At 40.9% G+C, this 21475-nt stretch overlaps 1 protein-coding gene across 1 annotated transcript in view; it reads left to right on the top strand.

Moving 5' to 3' along the window:
* The window catches only part of MORN2 (MORN repeat containing 2), a 265224-nt gene extending 245793 nt beyond the window's left edge, over nt 1–19431 (top strand). The window contains exon 5 of the mRNA XM_044057453.1: nt 19276–19431. Coding sequence (XP_043913388.1) covers nt 19276–19378 — 103 coding nt within the window. The 3' untranslated portion in view covers nt 19379–19431. The remainder of the gene's footprint in view (nt 1–19275) is intronic.
* Nucleotides 19432–21475: the final 2044 nt, after the last annotated feature.

Raw genomic sequence — 21475 nt, 5'->3', positions numbered from 1 at the left:
AGTGCGACCCTGGAGTGAGAATATAAAGTAATGGGGGGGCTTAGCCCCCCACATAGTTTATGTATAAATTGTATTATAATAGATTTTCATTGAAGTCATCAATTTCCATATCCAGAGTTTAGAACATTTAAAATAGGTGGGGGGGGGGGGGCTACGCCACCCACACCACCTAATGTGGGGGGCTGTGCCCCCACCCCCCCTTACTTTATATTCTCAGTCCAGGGTTGCACTACAGTGGGGCAAGGGCCATATGTCACTTTCGACAAAATGAGTTTTGACCAAATGAGTTTTAAGTGAAGTGAGCTTTCAGTGAAATGAGCTGCCTGAAGTGCCTTTCGACCAAATGTAAATTCGATCAAACAATAGGGTCCCATATATATATATATATATATATATATATATATATATACATATATATATATATATATATATATATATATATATACATATATATATATATATATATATTTGTATTTTCCTACTCATTTCTATAAGTTAATCTTTTCATCTACTCTTCATCCTTCACTTTACACTTCGATGTATTTCCCACTACCATTGTTGGTAGTCCATATTTCTTTCCTCTCTTCTTCTAGTTAAAAAAAAAGAAGGTAGCAAAGTTGTTCTGTCATTTCTTGCTTTTTCTACACTCATTGTAGTCTGTTTACCACTGCTGGTAGTCTTCTGTACCTTTGGCACTCTATTCTGCCATTGTTGGTAGCCTATTCTTCTCTCTTGCTCTCTCTTGCCTTTTTCTATTGGTTTATTCCAGGCTCTGTTTGGTCTTTTCTTGATAGATTATAGCTGACAAAGACAAAGGCACCTCCAGTTTCAAAAAAATGTCAAGAGTGTGGCCATAAAATGCCCAACTTTGATGGGCAATCTCTATATGTCTATTGCATAGGCCCAGTGCATTTGAAAGTGGATTGTTCGATCTGTCATGCCTTTAGTCACTGGGCCCTGGTAGAAAGGAAGAATAAATTGCTTTAAAGGGGATAATTAAATCTTCCTTTCAGGAGGCCTTATCTGTTTTTTTGAGGCAAAAGTAAGACAGATGTTTCATCTCCTTCTTCATCACTCTCTTCATCCAAGGTAGATAAACCAAAAAAGAGGAGTCGTTTGGTGACAGCCTCCCCCTCGGCACCAACAACCAAAAATTTGAACTTCATTTTCCTCTGCCTCTGCAGAACTGACAGTCTCTGCTAAGGATATTCCAGTGCTGAGCTTGGCACCAAAAGTGACTTCTTCTTCAGTGCCGAAGTTATCGGCACAGATGTTCGATCAGTCCATGGAACCATCAGCCTTGGTAGCATGTTCATCTTCGGTACCTATATCTTCAGTTCTTACTGAATATACTGAATTTTTATTTATGGAAAGACCTAGGACCAGGTACTCTCAATCTATAGATTCCTTTGCTGGTCAGTTACCCAGTCCCTTTTTGGAAAGACCAAAATCCCCCTCTACCCAGTCAATTCCTTCCACCAAGAGCCTGACAGAAATCAGAAATGTATGTGTTGAGGTTGGTGAATCAGCTCTTCGAGGAGAGGGGACTGGCGGATGTGTCCTCAGTTCCAGGCCCTTTGGGTGCCAGAACCCCTATTTCTGTGACTCCTCCAACTCTTCCTCCTTTAATATCCTCTGAGGCCCTGGAGATTCCAGCTCTAAGTGTCCTGGTTCTGACTGTTTCGGTTCCAACGAGATCTGCATTTCTGGTACTGGTTTTTACCCTGCGTTCTTCGGTTCTGTCAGATCCTGAGACCTCTCAGGGTCATAGCTATGCTGTCTGTTCCAAGGGGTGGGACTTGACTGGTGTTTTCAGAGCCATCTCTGCACCTCAGGGCTTCAGCACATATTAGCTCTACCCCAGCTTCGGCTTCAGGGGCAGCTACTTTTGCATGGGGACCTTCCCTTTTTGGGGGGCCTGCCTTCCAGGCCAATGAGAGGGCCCTGTCCACCATGGGCATCCAGGTTGGCTCCTTCTCCATTGGAGCAGTTTCCAGATCCTTCTTCTCGTCCAGAGCTTCCTCCAATCTCAACACTTTGACAGCAAGCGCCAAAGCCTCAAGAAACACCTGTTCAGGTATTGTCCTCTTCTGATACCTCCCCAGATCATCCCACTGAGGAGGTTCATCACAGAGGACACTAATTTTTATGAAGGGGGAGGGTCCCCCACAGTCGCCCCCAGAAGATGTCTCCTTTGGAGACATCCTTGAAATCCTTAAACAGAAGGGTAGCCGGACATTCCAAAAGCCCTCTTTGGAGGAATCAGTGTACCTGTAGGCCTTTAGTGCTCTACCATCTACCTCTTGGGTTACTCTGCCTGCTGACGACCTCATTACGTTGATCTTGCAGTGGGTGTGGAAGGCTCCTGACCCCATAGAACCTATTCACAAAAGACTAGACAAAATATTAATTGCACCAGTAGACCATTCGTTTTGGGCAAAGGGTTTAACAGTAGATGCCATGGTTGTAGCATCAGCCACAAAAAAGGAACTGGCAGAGGAAAGTTCCACTATCCATCCCCCCAATAGAGAGTCTTGGGAAAAGGATAGGTTTGGAAAGTGGATGTACACTTCACTGACCTTTGTTTGCAGTCTTTGAACTTTATGGCGTACTTCAGCAGACTCCAGAACGATCTGATTAAGGAGTTACCAGATACCCTGGCAGGAGCCATATCTGAAGAAGTCCAAGACAAGGTTGTTTCTCAGTTGGCCACCCTAGAGTCCATCTCCAATTCTTTCATGAGACTCATAGCACATGCAGGTGAAGGGATGACTAGAGCAGCGGAATCCAGCGTAGCCATAAGGAAATATGCCTGGATGTGCTTGTGCAAATTTGTGGTGCCATTCAAGTCTTCATTCATCAGTACCCCATTTGACAGATCATCTGTTTTTGGCCTTAAAGTCTGAGTAATGTTAACCAGATGTGAAAAGGATGGAAAGACACTTTCTACAGTGGGTGTACATTTTTCTACTCCTCAAAGGTCCTTTTCGAGGAGCCAGAGGAGTGGGAAAATGTGATTCAGAAAGTCCCAAGGGCCTTTCCAGGACAGCTCTTCCAGGGGCAGATGGGCAAGCTTTAGTGGAAGACGCCCTCCACATGGCAGAGATGGCCCACAATACCTGGGCTCCAGGCAAACCTTTCCTCTCAAGCCCTACCAGCACTCATGAAAGGAGGCCTGATTGCCTTCCTCTGGAGGCAGTCAGAGGACACATCCCTGCACCAACACACTTGGCTTCAGATTAGCCCTGATGTTTGGCTGCAGAGGATTATAACCAGCAGCTACTCCTTACCCTTCCTTCTACCTTCCCATAGTTGCAAGAAAATCCCTGATGTTCCACCCAGGAGGTCCCGCCAGACCAGATAGAGTCCAAAATTTACTCAAGATTCTTTTTAGTGCCAAAAAAGACAGGGAACTGGAGACCAATTTTGGATCTAAGTGTTTTGAACAAATCGGTTCGACAAACAAAATTCTGGATGATCACAGTTCAGTCTGTCCTTCTATTTCTAAGGAAAGACAGTTGGATGCGCTCTGTAGGTCTCCAGGATGTGTATTACCACATCAAAATGGCCAAACATCTCACCACAGCCCCCAGGGAGTTTACCAAGTGCATGGCGGTAGTAGCAGCTCACTTCAGACTGCAGGGATTCTGGGTGTTTCCATACATAGACAACTGGCTCATTACCTCTCTCAACAGGCATCTTCTAGAACAAGCAAGATACTACATTCTCCAGACCTGTTCCAACCTGGAGATTACAGTAAATTACAAGAAATCACATCTAACACTAACTCAAAATATTGAATTTATAGGAGCAGTACCAATACTTGCATAGCCTCTTTACCTTATCTGAGATTGCAAAAGATCCAAAGTGAAGTGGAAATAATTATCAGAAGCAGAACTGTACCCACACGACTCATTCTACAAGCTCTAGGTTCAATGGCGGCGACCATCACATTAGTCCCCCTGGCAAGATATCGCATGAGAATAATGAAATGGCTTCTAGCATCCCAGTGGTCTATTCTGTATCAGTCAATGTCACATCAGATTTTAATTACCAACCATTGCAAGGAAGACCTAGCTTGGTGGATCCAATCAAAGGAAATTCTCTTGGGCCGCCCCTTTGTCCCATGTCAGCCCCAAGCCATAGTGACCACGGATGACTCCCAGATGGAGTGGGGGAGCATTATCTGGGCAAGACAGTCCAGGGCACTTAGTTCCCAATAGAGGCCAGCTTGCATATCAGTGTTCTAGAGCTGAAGACAGAGTTTTTAGTGTTGCAGTCCTTTCAAACTTCTGTCCCTCTAGGAATGATTGCAATTCAAATACATAACATGTTGGTAGTTTGGTACATCAACAAACAGGGAGGAAGCAAGTCATACCCCCTTTGTCGAGAAGCAGTCAGAGTCTGGCGGTGGGCATTCTCTTCCAACTGCTTTCTGATAGCAAATCATATCCCATGGAGATTCAGTGTGATAGCAGAGAAACTATGCAGATGATTTCTTCTGCTTCATGTGTGGTCTCTCAATCCCAGAGTGGAGAAAAAGATCTTTCGTCACTGGTGCTAGCCTTGCTGTGACCTTTTTGCATTGCCCCTGAACACCAAGTGCAGCAGCTAGTTTGCCCTCATTCCCCCTCAAGGGGAGCCCCTGAGTGATCCTGTCCTGCACAGTTGGCCCGCTGGACTCCTGTAAGCCTTTCACCCTTCCCATTATTTCCTCAATTTCTAAAGAAAGTGATCAGGTTGAAGATCAAAGTAATCCTCATTGGTCCTTTCTGGCCTGGACAGATTTGGTTCCCCTTCCTCTGGCGTTATCTGATTCAATGACTGTGGACTCTCTACCCAGCTCCAGATCTCCTATTCCATCCAGTGGGATTAGTTCACCCAATCCTTCAAAACCTCAAGCTCACAGCTTGGCTTCTCCAGTTCCATTGACTGACAGGCATAATGAACTCTCTTCACCAGTTCATAGAATTCTTCTCGTCTCCCATAAGCCTTCCACCAGAAAACTCTACAGAAGTAAATTGAAGAGGTTTACCTTCTGGGCTCGTGAAAATAACATTGATCCTTTCTGTGCTCCTATTGATAAAGTCTTAGAATTCTTAGCTTTACTTTTTGAAGAAGGAGCCTCTTCCTCTACCATTAGGGTTGGAGCTTTCTCAAATTTTCATAATGGGTTTAAAGAATGTTATTTCTCATAGCCTTTGCAAAGCATTTTTAAAAGGGACCTTGAGGCTAAAACTGCCATATAAGGGTCCACGTACACCTTGGGATTTAAACTTACTATTACAAACAATAGTTCATTCCCCTTTTGAGCCTGCTGCTGACTGTGATTTGGAATTCTTGTCTTGGAAAACTATACTTTTGGTAGCTATAACTTCTGACAGACAGATTTCTGAAATTCAAGCTTTATCTTGTAAACCACCTTATTTGATATTTCACAAAGACAGGGAACTAATCCTTCATTTTTGGCAAAGGTGGTGTCAGAAAAGAATATCAATCAGGCAATCAAGTCTACCAGTATTTTTCCCCAATTACTCAAACAAGGGAGAGTGCTGGTTGCATTTACTAGATGTTCATAGACAACTAAGATTCTATCTTCATAGAACAAAAGACATAAGGAAGTCCGATCCGCTGTTTATTTCCTTTGCGAGTACTAAAATGGGCAAGCCAGTTACCAAAGTCACTTTATCTAGATGGCTAAAAGATTGTATTTCCTTTATATATAACAAGATGAAAGTTGAATTACCTGGACCTGTTAAGGCACACTTTACCAGAGCAGTCGCTAATTCAGCAGTGTTCCAATATAATGCTTCCATGGATGAGATCTGTGAGGCAGCAACATGGGTTACCCCTCATACCTTTATTACTCATTACAAATTGGATTTGGTCTCTAGGAGAAGAGCATCATTTGGTTCTGTGGCACTCAGGAATATCCTTCCATGAGTCCTCCCAGGATCTAAGGTAGCCGTGATTCTGTCCCACAAGTCAAGGAATAAATAAAGATTGACAACATCAGATAAAGAACTTATGTACTTACCATAATGTTCCATCTGTGTTGTCCATCTTCATTTATCCTCGACTCCCCACCCTCCATCCCCCTTCCTTTCAAACCCCTTGGTGTAATGATTTATGGTCCTATGTGTCAATTTTTCACCCATGACTCTAGATATGGTCTCACTAAAGGTTCTATTAGGAAGATAATTTCTGACTTTTCTGTAGTGCACCTGCAGGTGTAGCTAAAGAGATATGGGTTCCTTCCTACCTGACTCTGGTGACACCCCTATAGGCCTGACACACCAAGGTGGCAGGAGGGACAAATTTTATTTTAGGTGACACATCTAGTTTAAAAAGGCAATAGCACAATCATAAACAAATTATTTAAACAGTGCACCAGTTCGCAATAAAGCAAGGTGAGATATGCATGGAATAAAAACATACACTCACCCTCTTCCCCAGAACTCAACAGAAGAAAGTCTTGACATTCAAACATGCACAAAGAAAGCAATATCAATGAGCAGTAAAGCTTTATAATGCAGCAATACAAACATGGAAAAAAATGCAATGTCATTAAGCAATAAAAGAGTCATGATACAACAATACAGATATGAGAAATGCAATGTCATTGAGCAGCAAAATTCTTGAAGACAGCAGTACTAACATGAGCAAAATGCAATGTCATTCAACAATGAGGATTTATAATGCAACAGTACAAATATGAGAAAATGCAATGTCATTGAGCAGTAAAGATGTTTTAAGGCAGCAGTACTAACATGGAAAAATGCATTATCATTAAACAATAAAGATTTGTAGTGCCACAATACAAATATAAGAGAATGCAATGTCATTCAGCAGTACTAACACCCTCTATCCCCTTGATTAATTCTAAACAGACCAACTATGAAACATTCTATTATACCTTGTTCACTGGCCGGTGACTAATTACAGTCTTGCTGCCGGCATGATGGCGCCCAAGTTGGAGCTCATATGGATCCAGTTATTTGTAATCCACAAAGCATTAAAGGGGGGACCACAGTCTTATAAAAATATAAAATGATATCCAGAGCCTCTCACCACTCCGTCAAGAATATCCTAGTGACCAGGCGCCGTGGTTCCTCAGTTGAGAAAAGTAGAAAATCACCTACCAGAACTCTGGTAATCATCTATGGCTTCTTGGTACTAGGCCCAAGGGTACTCCTTTTCTTGCTGAATCATAGTAGGTGTGAAACTACTGGTTTCAGACTTCTCTCCTGATTCCACAAAGTACCATATCCAGGATTTCAGCAAGAGACAGACACAATCTGCTACTTCACTTCCCTGTCCCAAAACACTAGAAAAGAAAATCCAGTCATGCTACAAATCCCTTTTTCCCTTCAGCTATGTGTTTCAGTCTTCCCTCCTTCAGCTAGTCTTCCGGAATCCTCTTTCACTTTCTAAATTGTCTTTTATATACCTGAAAAGGAGCTCCACCTTGTGGTGTAATGGAAACTACAGTCTATTACTTCTACATGAAATACAGTGGGAGCTACACTCTCCCCCCACTTGAAAATCTTGGGTCCCCCCAAGTCAAAGGTAGAGTAGCAGAAAATATTTATAAACACTAATGCACCATCAACTGAACAATATTTTTGCATTCAAAAGGTACATTCCACCAAGGGTAATCAGCCTTATGCTTAACTTGGGATGGCGTGTCACCACTGGAGTAGAAGACATAGGGATTATGAGCGTAGATGCTCCGATGAGCTGTGGTCACAAGTTCCTGTGTATTATGTCCCAAACTGTTATAGGTAAGTCTCTGTGGGGGCCGAATCAATCTCTGCCATTTTGGTTCGGAAGCGACAGCTAAGGAATTTTGCTCAGAAGGTTTGTCACTCACATTACATTCAATGTCTAGTTCTTCAGTAGGCATATTGTCTACTTCTAAGATCTCTTGTATAACTTCACTTTTGTTTTCCATAATGGTATGGCTATCCCCAGCACTATTTTCTGAAGTTTGCATAGCAGGGCCTCCATCAGTATCAGGTTCTGCAAGAGGCACAGAAGCATTACTTAGTCTATTGTTAGGTCTGGGCTGCTCAAAATGACAAGGAACAAATTCCGGTGCATTTGCCTTGAGATTACAGCCCATGGGGTCTTGAACATCCTCATAAAAAAACACTGAAACCCCAGTCATCATCACTGTCCTCCTCTCCTTCAGCAGGAGGAAGCATAGGCTCTTGACTATTGAAGAGGATAGTTCCTCTCTGCCTTAGACTTCTGGATTGCCTTGAGTTAGGCTTCCGCTGAGCCATTCTGGGTTCTGGATTCATGAGTCTCACTGATTTTGCCAAAGGCATTAAGTTGTTTCGGTGCAAGGTTTTAATGGGTCCTTCTTTCCCCTCAGGGCAAACTTGGTAGACAGGGATATTAGGTAGCTGAGAACAAATTATGTAAATCTCAGATCCCCAGTGGTCAGCTAGTTTATGCTTTCCTTGTAGTCCCAAATTTCTCAAAAGAACTCTTTCCCCTGGCTGCTAATCATGCATCTTTAATTTTTTGTTATAGTGAGCCTTGTTTCGCTGATGTTTTTGTCCTGTTGATTTTTCAGCAAGCTCATAAGCCTGTCTGAGGTTCTTCTTGAGTCTGTCTTCATAACTGCTGTGAGATTGCACTGGTGTACCATCAGCTGTGACTCCAAAGGTGATGTCAACAGGAAGACAAGCTTCTCTTCCAAACATTAGGAAGTAAGGCGAGAATCCTGCAGCATAATTTTTAGTACTGTTATAACAATGCACCACTGTGGCTACGTCTACTCCATTGACTCTTCTTCTCAGCAGATAGTGTCCCCAACATGTCTAGTAAAGTTCTGTTGAAACGCTCAGGCTGAGGATCCCCTTGAGGATGATAAGGAGTGGTGTGGCTTTTTTGGACTCCCAACAGAGTGAGTAGTTCATGGACAAGCTTCCTCTCAAAATCACATCCTTGATCAGAGTGTATCCTTTTTGGCAGGCCATAGTGTACAAAGAACTTCTCAACTAGTAGTTTCGCCACTGTAATAGCTTTCTGATCGTGAGTGGGAAATGGAGCATACCTGGTATAGTGGTTTGTCACCACCAGCACATTACTGATCATGCCTTCATCCGGTTCAATGCACAGAAAATCTATACAGACCAGTTCCATGGGTCCACTACTTTCCATTTGACTCAATGAGGCAGCTCTGGTCAGCAGAGTCTTTCTTTGAATGTAACAAAGACAAGTATGACAATAATCCTCAACATCTTGCTTCATGCATGGCAGTAGAACCTGTCTCATACCCGACCTATAGTTCTGTCATAACCAAAATGACCATGTTCATCATGCAATGACCAGAATACTACTTCTCTGTACTTCTGAGGAAGCAACAATTGCCATTTTTCACTGCCGAGTGCACTAGGAGATCTCCTATACACTAGTCCATTCTGTATCTGGAGTCTGTCCCATTCTTTGGCCAAAAGTCTTGCCAGTTGATGAATATCCATCCGAAGCATATTAACTTGTTTCTTCTCTAAAGCAGCTACCACCAGCTGACCTAAGGGGTCCTCTCTTTGATATCTCCTGAGGTCACTGATACTCAAAGCTGGTAGCGATGAAGCCTGCAAAGTGACCAGACTACAGTAAGCTTGGGGTATGCTTGCTGCAGACAGGCCCAACATTCAGTGTGTTGATAACAGGCTGCAATCTGACACATAGCTCTCAGCCCTGGCACTGGAATTTGCACCCATTCATTGTCAGGGTGGAAATCTCACTGAGGTCTTCTGGACAGACCATCAGCATCTCCATTTTCATGTCCTGGGCAGTATTTCAAATTAAAATTATAGTTGCATAGAGTTTCTATCCATATGTGGCCAATAGCATCTAGCTTTACAGTGGACTGGATGTATGTCAGAGGATTGTTGTCAGTCTGCACTTCAAATTCAGCCCCGTAGAGATAGTCATGCAGCTTGTCCACTACCACCCTCTTTAAGGCAAGGAATTCCAAATTGTGTGCAGGGTAGTTTCTTTCTGTGAAGAATAAACTCCAACTGATAAAAGCCACAGGTCTCAGATTCTTGTCATACTCCTGGTAAAGGACTCCTCCTAAGCCATCCCTGCTAGCATCTACATGTAAAGTGTATGGCTTTGTTGAGTCAGCATATGCCAGCATAGGGGCATGTGTGAAGCAATACCTAAGCTGTTCAAATGACTCTTCGCACTCAGGAGCCCAACGACTCTTGATGAGTTCTTTAGAACCTCTCAGTCCCTTAGGCTTTTTCACAAGGATATCTTCATCTGTTTCATCTGCTTTCTCATCATTTTGGAGTAAATAGTTGAGGGGCCTTGCTTTCTTTGAAAATCCTTCCACAAACCTTCTATAGTAACTGCAGAACCCCAGGAAAGATCGCAAATCTGTGATAGTTTTAGGTATGGGCCAAGATGTCACTGTTTCAACTTTGCTGAGATCTGTTGATATTCCATTTGCAGACACTACAAGTCCCACATAGGTCACTGAAGGTTGGAAGAACTTGCATTTTTCCAGTGACAACTTCAGGCCTTCCTTCTCAATCCTGTCCAATACCTTCATCAATCTTTCTTCATGTTCCTTTATGGTCCTCCCAAAGACAACGATGTCATCCAGGTAGACTAAGACTTCCAGGAGATGCATGTCTCCAACTGTTCTTTCCATGATTCTCTGGAAAGTTGACAGTGCATTTGATAAACCTTGAGGTAAGCGATAAAACTCAAAAAATCCCAAAGGAGTGATGAAAGCAGCATTCTCTTTATCTTCTGGGTGTGTAGGGATTTGATAGTATCCACTCCTTAAGTCTAGCACACTGAACCACTTACTGCCCACCAGGCAATTTAAAGCATCTTCAATCTGGGGAGTTGTGTACTGGTCTGGAATGGTTCGCTGATTCAGAGTACGATAATCAACACACATGCAAATTGACCCATTCTTTTTCCTGACAAAGACAATGGGAGAGGCGTATTGACTTTTTGACTCAAATTATTCCTGCGGCTTTTAGTTCTTCCAAATTTTGTCTTAAGTTCTCCAGGTCTCCTGGAGCTACTCTTCTGGAACATTCCCTAAAGGGCTGGTCCTCTTTTACTCTTATTTGGTGTTCTGCACTATTTGCACAGCCCACATCTAGTTCACTAGTAGAAAAACAATTTTTCTTTTTCATTAGTAGCTCTTTAACTCTGGTTAGCCACTCAGGGGGCAAGAGACCACCTCCTATCTCAATATCTTCCAGCTTCAACTCATTGGCTCTGCTCTCATTCATTGTCAACACAGAAGCAGGTAAGGGAGTGGCAGCATAAACATTTCCCAAACGCACTTGTGAATGCAGGACAATGGGAGTACTTTCTTTATTTTTCAACCCCACAGGCAAAGTGTCATAAGGATGCTTTAACTTGTCCGGAAGCCAAACATCTGGGACTAGTTCCAGCCCCAGTGGCAAGTCACTTTCTGGATCCATTTCCATAATGAGATGAGAGGAAACTGTTTGTCCACACACCCTCACTTCGGCTCTCAAGCAGGTGACCTGACCAGGATGAATTATATGCTCTTTCCCAGACAGGGTCCACACATGACCAATTTCATCTTTCTTACTCTCCTTCTCCCTTTGAAGGGCACAGAAAACTGGTCTCAGGAGAGGATGTAGTGTTGGGTGTTCCTGGGTCAACTGAGGCATTAGCATTCTTCTGATGAGGTCAGTATTTGTCCCCACTAAAATAGATGCTGAATCCTTTCCTTTTGGCCTGGGGCACACAACAGTGAGTGTTTCAAAAACTACTGTTAACCCAACAACTGAAGTGGAAAATTCTAACTTGAGTGAGACATAACCATCATAAGGGAACTTTGTGTCACTTAGCCCCTAGATCTCCAAATCTTCTAACTTTTCAAGTGGCAAATGCTTTAAGTATTTTTGGTAGAAGTCTCTGTATAGAATGGTGATTTGTGCACCAGTATCCAACAGTGCTTTATTATACACTCCTTCTATTTTTACTGACACAACAGAGGACGGTCCCAGTAGGCCCTTGGGTAGTTTCTGTTTCCGGTGTTGTTCAGCTGTACGGCAGTCAGCATGTGGTTGAGGTACCACTGGTTGACCTCACCACTTTAATGGACAAGACTCTTGCTTAGTAATGCTTTTTGGTCTCAGATGCTGAGATTTTGGCTGAGATGGCTTTCCAATTTGGTTGTTCACCTCAGATGAACTACAAGTATGCATAGTAGGTAGTTTCTCTCCCCTATTACAAGGGTTAGTATGGAAAGGAGATCCAGGATGCTGTCTTTTGATGTTAGATTTTATGGAGCTCTTTGTAACTGGGCACTCAGCTGGCTCCTTCACTGAGGCCCTTTGAAGTTTCCCTGCATTGCATTGCACTAGCCAATAATAGTTTGTTCACTCTTTTCAAGTTCTCTGCATTAGGACACTTTTGCTTTATATGCCCTGTATCTCCACAGTGAAAACAAAATCCAGTAGGAACTCTGAGCATTAGCTGATTCAGTTCTTCCCTGAGTCCTTTCATGGAGGTTCTAGCTGATGTATTCCTCCCTTCAGCTAAAGTTACCACGGCTTTCTGCAATTCTGCAACTGTCTTCATGACGAGCTATGGCATCGGTCAGGGAAGACACCTGCATCTGCAACTGTGACATTTCTACATTGCAGACACTCTGGGCCATGACTCCTGTTTGAGTAGTGAGCACGGCTATAGGCTCCTGCTGGTGTTCGCTCACTGTTTTAGTTGCTGTTGAACACCGAGATTTGGCTTCCAGCAGGGCTTCCTCTTCCCTCACCTCTTTTACCAACTGAGAATAAGTTAGAGTCTCTTCCCTATTTCTCATCCTCATTTTCCACACAATGGGGTCCATAGCTTGAGCTCCCTGTAAAATGTGTCTGATCTGTACTTGGTCAGCTACTTTCAGATCCACCTCCTTCTTTAGGATGGTCTGGTGGAGCATTTTATCTAATCGTTTAATGTAATCAGATAGTTTCTCACCAACTTCTTGGTATGTGTGTTCAAACTGATACAGCAGATCAGCAGCTCTCTCGGTCCTTCCAACCACATCCTGCAGTACTCCTAAATAATCCTTGGCCGTGCAATCTTTCTTACCCATCCTTAGGTTGCGTATGGTATCTGCAGCTAATCCCTTTAGACTTTCAGCTATTCACTGCTTCTTCTGAGATTCTGGGATATCCCACTCCTCTAGGGCTTGTGAGGCCTGATCCATCCAAGATTCAAAATCTTCCTCTCCCTGAGGTGTGGGTTGTTTGCCATAAAAAAAATGCAATTTGCGGTAGCCAAACCTAGTGAATGGCTGTGTAGGCTTTAAGCATTTTTCTACAATACTTCCCAAAGCATTCAAAACTTTAGGCCCTATAGTATTTATGGGCAGTGAAACTGCAGCTTCTGGGTTCATGTTTCTGCTGGATTTGCTTTCTGCACACACAGGGGAATAGGGTGGAGTCCAAGGCAGTACAGGCAATCCTGGACAAGCTCCCAAATGTAGCGCACCCGCAAGTGTAGCTGAAGAGATACGGGTTCCTTCCTACCTGACTCTGGTGACACCCCTATAGGCCCGACACACTAAGGAGGCAAGAGGGACAGATTTTATTCTAGATGACACATCTAGTTTAAAAATGCAATAGCATAACTATAAACAAATTATTTCAACAGTGCACCAGTTAGCAATAAAGCAAGGTGAGATATGCATGCAATAAAAACATACGTTCACCCTCTTCCCCAGAACTCAACAGCAGAACGTCTTGACATTCAAACATGCACAAAGAAAGCAATATCAATGAGCAATAAAGCTTTATAATGCAGCAATGCAAACACGGAAAAAATGCAATGTCATTAAGCAATAAAAGAGTCATAATACAACAATACAGATATGGGAAAATGCAATGTCATTGAGCAGCAAAATTCTTGAAGACAGCAGTAGTAACACAACCAAAATGCAATGTCATTGAACAATGAGGATTTATAATGCAACAATACAAATATGAGAAAATGCAATGTCATTGAGCAGTAAAGATTCTTTAAGGCAGCAGTACTAACATGGAAAAATGCATTATCATTGAACAATAAAGATTTATAGTGCCACAATACAAATATGAGAGAATGCAATATCATTGAGCTGTACTAACATCCTCTACCCCTTGATCAATTCTAAACAGACCAACTATGAAACAGTCTATTATACCTTGTTCATTGGCCATTGACTACTTACAGTCTTGCTGCCGGCATGATGGGGCCCAAGTTGGAGCTCATATGGATCCAATTATTTGTAATCCACAAAGCATTAAAGGGGGGGCTCCGCAATCTTATAAAAATATAAAATGATGGCCAGAGCCTCTTAATACTCTATCGAGAATATCCTAGTGACTAGGCGCTGTAGAAAATCACCTACCAGAACTCTGGTAATCATCAATGGCTTCTTGGTACTAGGCCCAAGGGAACTCCTTTTCTTGCTGAATCCTAGCAGGCATGGAACTACTGGTTTCAGACTTCTTTCCTGATTCCACAAAATACCATATCTAGGATTTCAGCAAGAGACAGACACAATCTACTACTTCACTTCCCTGTCCCTAAACACTAGAAAAGAAAATCCAGTCATGCTGCAAGGCCCTTTTTCCCTTCAGCTACGTCTTTCATTCTTCCCTCCTTCAGCTAGTCTTCCAGAATCCTCTTTCACTTTCAGAATTGTCTTTTATATACCTGAAAAGGAGCTTCACCTTGTGGTGTAATGGAAACCTACAGTCTATTACTTCTACATGAAATACAATGGGAGCTACATTTCTGTATGCAAACTTGATCTGAAGTATTTGGGAGAGGAGCATTCTGGGTAGGACTTAAGATCAAGAGTTTTTGGTCCTCGTGGGCTGTTGTAATGGCTGAGTCAGTTCTGATGTTCAGAACCTAACCCACAGGTCAAGGATAAATGTATGTCTATTCAGCCTTCCTTGATATTCTACAAGGACAGGGTGAGTCTTAGAAACAGCCCTTCCTTTATGTTTAAAGTGGTCTCTCAATTAGCCAAACTATCTAGCTCCCTACCTTCTATCCTAATCCAGAAAAATATTTGAAAATGATTCTTCACTGACTTGAGGTAAACAGACAGCTGAGGCTTTAATTGAATAGAACTACATATTTTAGTAAAACAAATCAGTGTTTTTTATCTTATGATGAAAAAAGGGACAGTCAGGTGTTTAACATTAGATCACTGTTGCAAGTAGCCTAATCTACTAGGGTTTTTCTTGGCCGGATATATCCCTAATAGCTTGGGCTACTACAGCAGTCATCTTTTAGAACATGTACTTTTATGCACAATTGTACTTTCCTATGCAGACTATTTCCTGATGGCTCTCTGTTTTCATTCATTTCTGCGATTCTTCCACATAGGATACCAAATAGCACCTCTGGCAAAAAAAAAGGCTTACTCAACTAGGGACATTGGTACCCCTGGGGCATTTTGGAAAGGGGTGTACTCTGGGTCCATTTTGAAATCAGTTACCTCATACTTTCTTCACAATTTTAGTAAACATTACAAACTGATTTCTTTACAACCAGGACTGAATTCACTAGTGCTGATCTACAGGCAATTCTGGGCTTTGGTTCAGCTCCGTCCACCCTCTCTTCTTGAGCTTTGGCAATCATTCCTTTATTAATCAATTTTGCAACAGTGATCTTATTAAGAACAGAATGCAGTTGTGAAGGGAACTTACCATAGCAGTAGATTTTTAAGTAAGTCATTGTTGCATGACATATAACTTACCTTTATCCCATAGTGTGCTCCTTTTTTGGTTGGGCTAGAGTATTCTTACCTATTTATGTACCATCCTCTCATGAATTTTATCCTAAGACTTTATTTAGAAGTATAGCTTCAGCCACCTACTTAAGGGGCAAGAAAGCAATGCGATTTTGGTGTGACTGTTGTACCAACATGTCAGTTTGTGCTGAGCAGATATAAAGTGCATGAGGGAGAAGCCTGAGTTTTATAGACTGGCTAGACATATGGCTATCTTGGCAAATAAAACCTATTGGTGATGAATAATACAACAGTGATCTGTCTTAACATTTACTTTTATGATAAATTTCCTACCTAACTGTACATGATTTTAAGCTTTTAGACCCATAGTAGTTTAGAAGACCATCGCAATACAAGTAAGAGATTCCTTCCTTAGGCTGAAGTGAAGGTCATCTCCAACACTGGGCCTAATTGCTTCCTCAGTTCTATTGTTTCTGTTAGACCTTTCAGTGGAGTTCTAAGATGTAATGGAATGGAGACTTTCTGAAAGCAGTGTACCAGATAAACTTGTTCTAATTAAAAGAGGGTCCTTATCTTGCAGAGTATTCCCCTTCCTTTGGTCATTTTGCATTTAGTTCTTGCAAGCTCACCTATGGGGCAGCACAGAGGCACAATAGTTAATGTTACTGCCTCACAATGTTTGGCTCTTTGTTCCCTTTCTCAGCTGGGGTACCTTCTGTGTAGAGTCTGCATGTCCTTCATGTGTTCATTTAAGTTTTTTTTTTTTTCCTGAGTGCTTCTGTTTCCGTCCAGATCCCATTCCCAAAGACATGCCTTAGTTGAACTGAAAATCCTTCACGTTGCCTTTAACTGTGCTACCATGTGTGAGTAAGTGTAGGTATACTTTCATCTTGTGATGGACTGGCATTCTATCCAGGATTATGTCCTCTTTCTTGTACTCACTGAGTACATATGATGTGGTTAACTGGAGAATAAACAAACTCACAACTTTTTAACTTTGGTAATGATATAATTTAGACCCAAGTGCACATACTTGCCATCTTAGCACATTTTGATCTTTTAGAAAGTAGAATTGTGGCTCAGCATAGACTTCTGAAGCAGTTCCTGAAGGGAGGTTTACATATTCTGCATTTCTTCTGCCTTTAAAGAACCCTTCTTCTTTATGGGAATTAAACTACATCACTAATTGGCTTACTAAGCCTCATTTTGAAGCAGCAGGGGTCCATGAGTTATTAGTAAAACAAGCAATTTGTCACGTAACGTTCCTCAAGCAGTGGAAGGGTTTTTACACCAAATTCTTTGTAATATCAAAGAAAGAAAGAAAGTCAGCAGTGATGTATTTTGGATTTCACTCTTTGTATTAGTATGTTTTATCAAAGGTGTCCAAATGACGACAAATGTACTTTTCCTCTGCCTCTTTTCCACAGTTTAGCACAGCAGTAGGAGTGAATGTTATACCCTGTTTTTGAAGTCTTTCAAATTCACAACCTGAATGATTTAAAACTAAATTCTAACCATTAGCTGTTTTCTGAGGAGGCTGTACCATTTCCACAGCTTGCTTTTGTTTACCAATGCATCTTCCACAACAGAAGGACTTAACAGGATCATGTGGCTGTGTGCTCCATTCATATCAAGAGACTAATAAAGCATGATATTTAAATAATTCAGATCGTCCAGGTAATGATTATAGTATTTATCAACTTGATAAGATCCCCTAATAATCAGTCTGTTAATGATCTAATCATTATGTGGCCATCGTATGATATTAAGCATCATGTTTTACTGAAGTATCACTAACCTAAATGAAGCACAAACCTCTGTGATCCTGCTAATATGTTGTTGAACATCACCATGCACTTCTATAAATTGGGAGACGGCAGCTAAACAACTGCAAGCTTCAACTCTTGATTTAAAAGGTACAGAACATATCACAAAATGTCGCAGACTACTCAACAACAAGAAGTGCACTGTGTTTTGTCTGATGAGGGTGCAGCTAAAAACTGATTAGTGGCTACCCTAATTAAAACATTCCCTTAAATGTAAGCTGCAGAATTTTGTTTTATTACCTGGATAGCGACATTTTAATTGAAACAGCAGTTACTTGGGATTTGTATTTAAATGTAAGTCTCAGAATTTTGTTTTAGTACCTAGATAACTGTATTTTGTTGAAAAGCCAGTTACCTTATAGAAGCAGTAACTTTGAGGAGAATCTTGAAGGGAAAGCCAAATTAGCATACAGAAGTGCCAGTGCCTCAGAGAATCATGTGAACTACGTGTTCACCCTGATCCCTCTCTATTTCCTTCTCCCGTGAGGTTTGGTTGTTGTGTTTAACTGGATGTTACAGGAAGATGCCAATGGTTTGAAGGAGATGTACAGTTCAATTTCACAAAAACTAAAGCCACGTTGTGTAAACTAGCAGCCATGGGCTCAAGGACACTTCTTTTGACTGGACTGTATATGGACCAGCTGGGTATTCCTTTACAATCTGAATTTAGAGGAATTTGAATACAAAGGCATCTGGGTTGTTATGTTCCTTCTTTTTAATTATTGCATTGCGTGAGTTTGCTAGAAACATATTTAAATCTTTTACAGTTTCATCCAATCTTTGTTTCTTTCCCAAGCTAAGAATGGCATTGGGCAAAGGTATAACAGTTGAACCATTATTGAGGGTTTCCAATGGATACAGAGCCTTTACGTAGGATGTTTTAACCTCTGCATCTTACTCCAAAAGATATGCAGTTTATTTCATCTTATTATTACAAGGGGTATTGTGCTGTCACCTTGGAAAGGGTTTTGTAACTACTTCTCAGAGAAGTCAGAGTGTTGGAGACACTCCTCTTCAATGTACTTAGCATGATTATTTTCCTTCTGTGACATGTAAACCTTCACTGGTAAGAATCTCCATTCTTTATTTGATTTGGTAGCTTCATTGCTCACTCTTACTCTAAGCCTTCAGCAGATGGGGATGGGAGGTAGAGCTAGAAATGCTGGGGTTTTAGAGATTTCTCTATCATAGGAATACATTATGGATTGCTCTTCTCTTGATATAAGGGGCTCAGTGACTATCCAGGGTTTAGGTTTTAGATTAAAGGCCACCTTTTATTGCCAGCTAATGAGTGTTGCGGGTGATTTAATAAAGTGTAATGAATCTGAATCTTATTCCTAGCAAGTAAATAACTGTCTAGTTCAGTTGAATGATTACTAATTTAGTATTCTAATTTTATTTGGTGTATTGTTCATTTCTCCTGGATCTTTTGGAAGTGAGTCCTTCAGTGCTTGCTGTTTATTACTGTGTACTGCTGCTTTGTTTCACTGTGCATTGTTCCTTTGTATCTTGTACTACCTATATAATCATTGTTGCATTTAAAAAGTTTTATTTACATTGGTACCCTGCACTCGGTTTACAGTTATTAAAAGCCATTAAGCCATTTACCATACTATTAAATAAATTATTAGGAGGTGATATTTTATCTGTTTAATAACATGATATCTTCTGTTGCAGGTTAGAAGGTGAAGCTGACTTCATTGATACACAAGGCTTGGTTTGGAGGGGTACATTTCACTATACTGCAGCCCCTGGTCTGAAGTTGAAACTAGAGATGTAGATATCGTACTGTTTGAAAAGGAATTGAGAATAAAGATTTATGAAATAATCCAACTTCATCATATATTGTCAAACTGTGTGACGGATATGCCACAGAATCATAGAACTGTTACGTACTTCAAGTATGTGTGTCATTTTAAAACAGCAGTATTGTATTAGAGCTGAATAAGCACATACATAGTGGATTATGCTTGATTTCTATCCTTCAGACTCTCTTGGATGGAGCAGAATTGTTTTGTTGTTATAGGTGTGCCCCATTTAATAAGAATTATAATATTTATTGTGGTACAACAGGTACTTAGGTCTTAAAACCTACCACTTTGATCTAGCTTTTTTGGGGGAGGAGTTAATTGTTGTGTTTTTTACATATCTGTTGATGTTCATCACTCTTACTGCCTCATTGGCATTTTTGTGTTATCTGTCAAGGTAACCCAGTACTGGCCAGCTTTCAAAAGATCAGACTCTACCCTTCTCTCCCTCTTTTTTTGCGACAGCTGATTGGTTGAACATATCCTGAGAGGAAATCCTTATGCTGTTACAGGAAATGAGTGTTCAGTCCTTTCCTGCCCTCCAAAGAAGAAACTCCTCTGACTCCTTCACAGGATCCAGTGCTGATTTGTCAGGCTTACTGTTCAGATAAGCCCCATTTGTGGACTCCCTTCCTCACATTTTATTAAATTTATTATTCTTGTTCTATTTTTATGTTTATTTAAAAATGTTTATTTTACTATTTTATTTCTGTCAGTGTTTATAGCAATTCCTGTTGGAATTTTGCTTGTAGCAATACGTACTTGGTTTCTATCTTTGAAAAATGCTTGTTTTACTGTTTCTGAGGACACTTTCAGTATTTCGCTCAGAAGTGCAGTGTGTATGTATGCTGTTAGACTCTCTGGGCTATCTTGTGCAGTCAGAACTGCAAATTAATCTTAGCCTGTCTTTACTGTTATACTCTTTTATTTGACAGCAAAATATTGCATAACTTGGATTTTTTCAGCATGTATACATTATTTACCGAAAAACAGGAATGAAGTGCTAGGAAAACACTCCACCGGATCCACAACTGGTAAAATTTAATAGTGCAGACACAAAGATACATAAACGTTAAAAACAGGTATGTTTTCATCACCAACTTCATCAGATAAGCTAAACACACCACCACCTTCATTTAAATATTATTTCACAGTTAACCCCACCCAATGAAAGCTTACAATGACTCATAGTTCCTAATTAATTAAAACAAATTACTGCAACCTTCAAACTTCCCTGTCACAATCCCACTTGATGCTGATATAAAGTGCAATGTGCATTTGTTTGTTTGTTTCTTTCGGCTTTTCCCGGTTAGGGGTCGCCACAGCGGAACTCTGGTCCGCTAATGATTGGCAGTAGATTTTGACGTGCTGGCTTGCCGGGCCTAATGCACAACCTTTAACGAAGGAACGTCCATTCACGCATGTCGCCACACATTAGACGCTCTAACTGAGAATCGAATGGGCAACGTCTATAAATGAATTGATGTATATCAAATAAATATCAAGTACATACATGTATAAACCATATAAATCCACTTATATATAACAAATTTATACATTTATTTTATACCATTTGAGTTGTATACCTTACTTTAGTTAAATATACATAGTAAAAAACTTATAAATGAATATCACCATCTAGTGGACAATTATAAAAACTTTTTTATATGAAAAACTTTTCTCTCTCTAAAACCTTTTATAAAACTTTTTATATAAAACCATTTTATCAAATAAAAGTTCTTTTACATTCCTTTGTAAGATGTATTCAAACAATTCAAACCCCATCTATAACTTAGCAGATCTAAGCTTTAATACAGGCATAATAGAGATCATATCATTTAAACCAGGTTTTTTACATGCTTCCAATACTACTTGCCAATACAGCTCTCTGTATTCAACCCTTGTTTCCCATGGTCCACCTCTCGGGTCAATAGCTACGGTCTCTAGAACAAAGAATCCAAATTCATCTCCCTTACATACCAGGTACGCTTATATAGGGCATTATTTTCATGTCTCATTTGTATATCATAGAGGTGTTTGTATAACCTGTTTGAGTTTTCTCTCACTCT

The sequence above is a fragment of the Protopterus annectens genome, chromosome 1.part2 (genome assembly GCF_019279795.1).
Source record: "Protopterus annectens isolate FY-2018-M chromosome 1.part2, PAN1.0, whole genome shotgun sequence".
Lineage (NCBI taxonomy): Eukaryota > Metazoa > Chordata > Ceratodontiformes > Protopteridae > Protopterus > Protopterus annectens.
The sequence above is the reverse complement of the archived record's forward strand: the minus strand, read 5'-3'. Positions and strand labels throughout refer to the sequence as shown.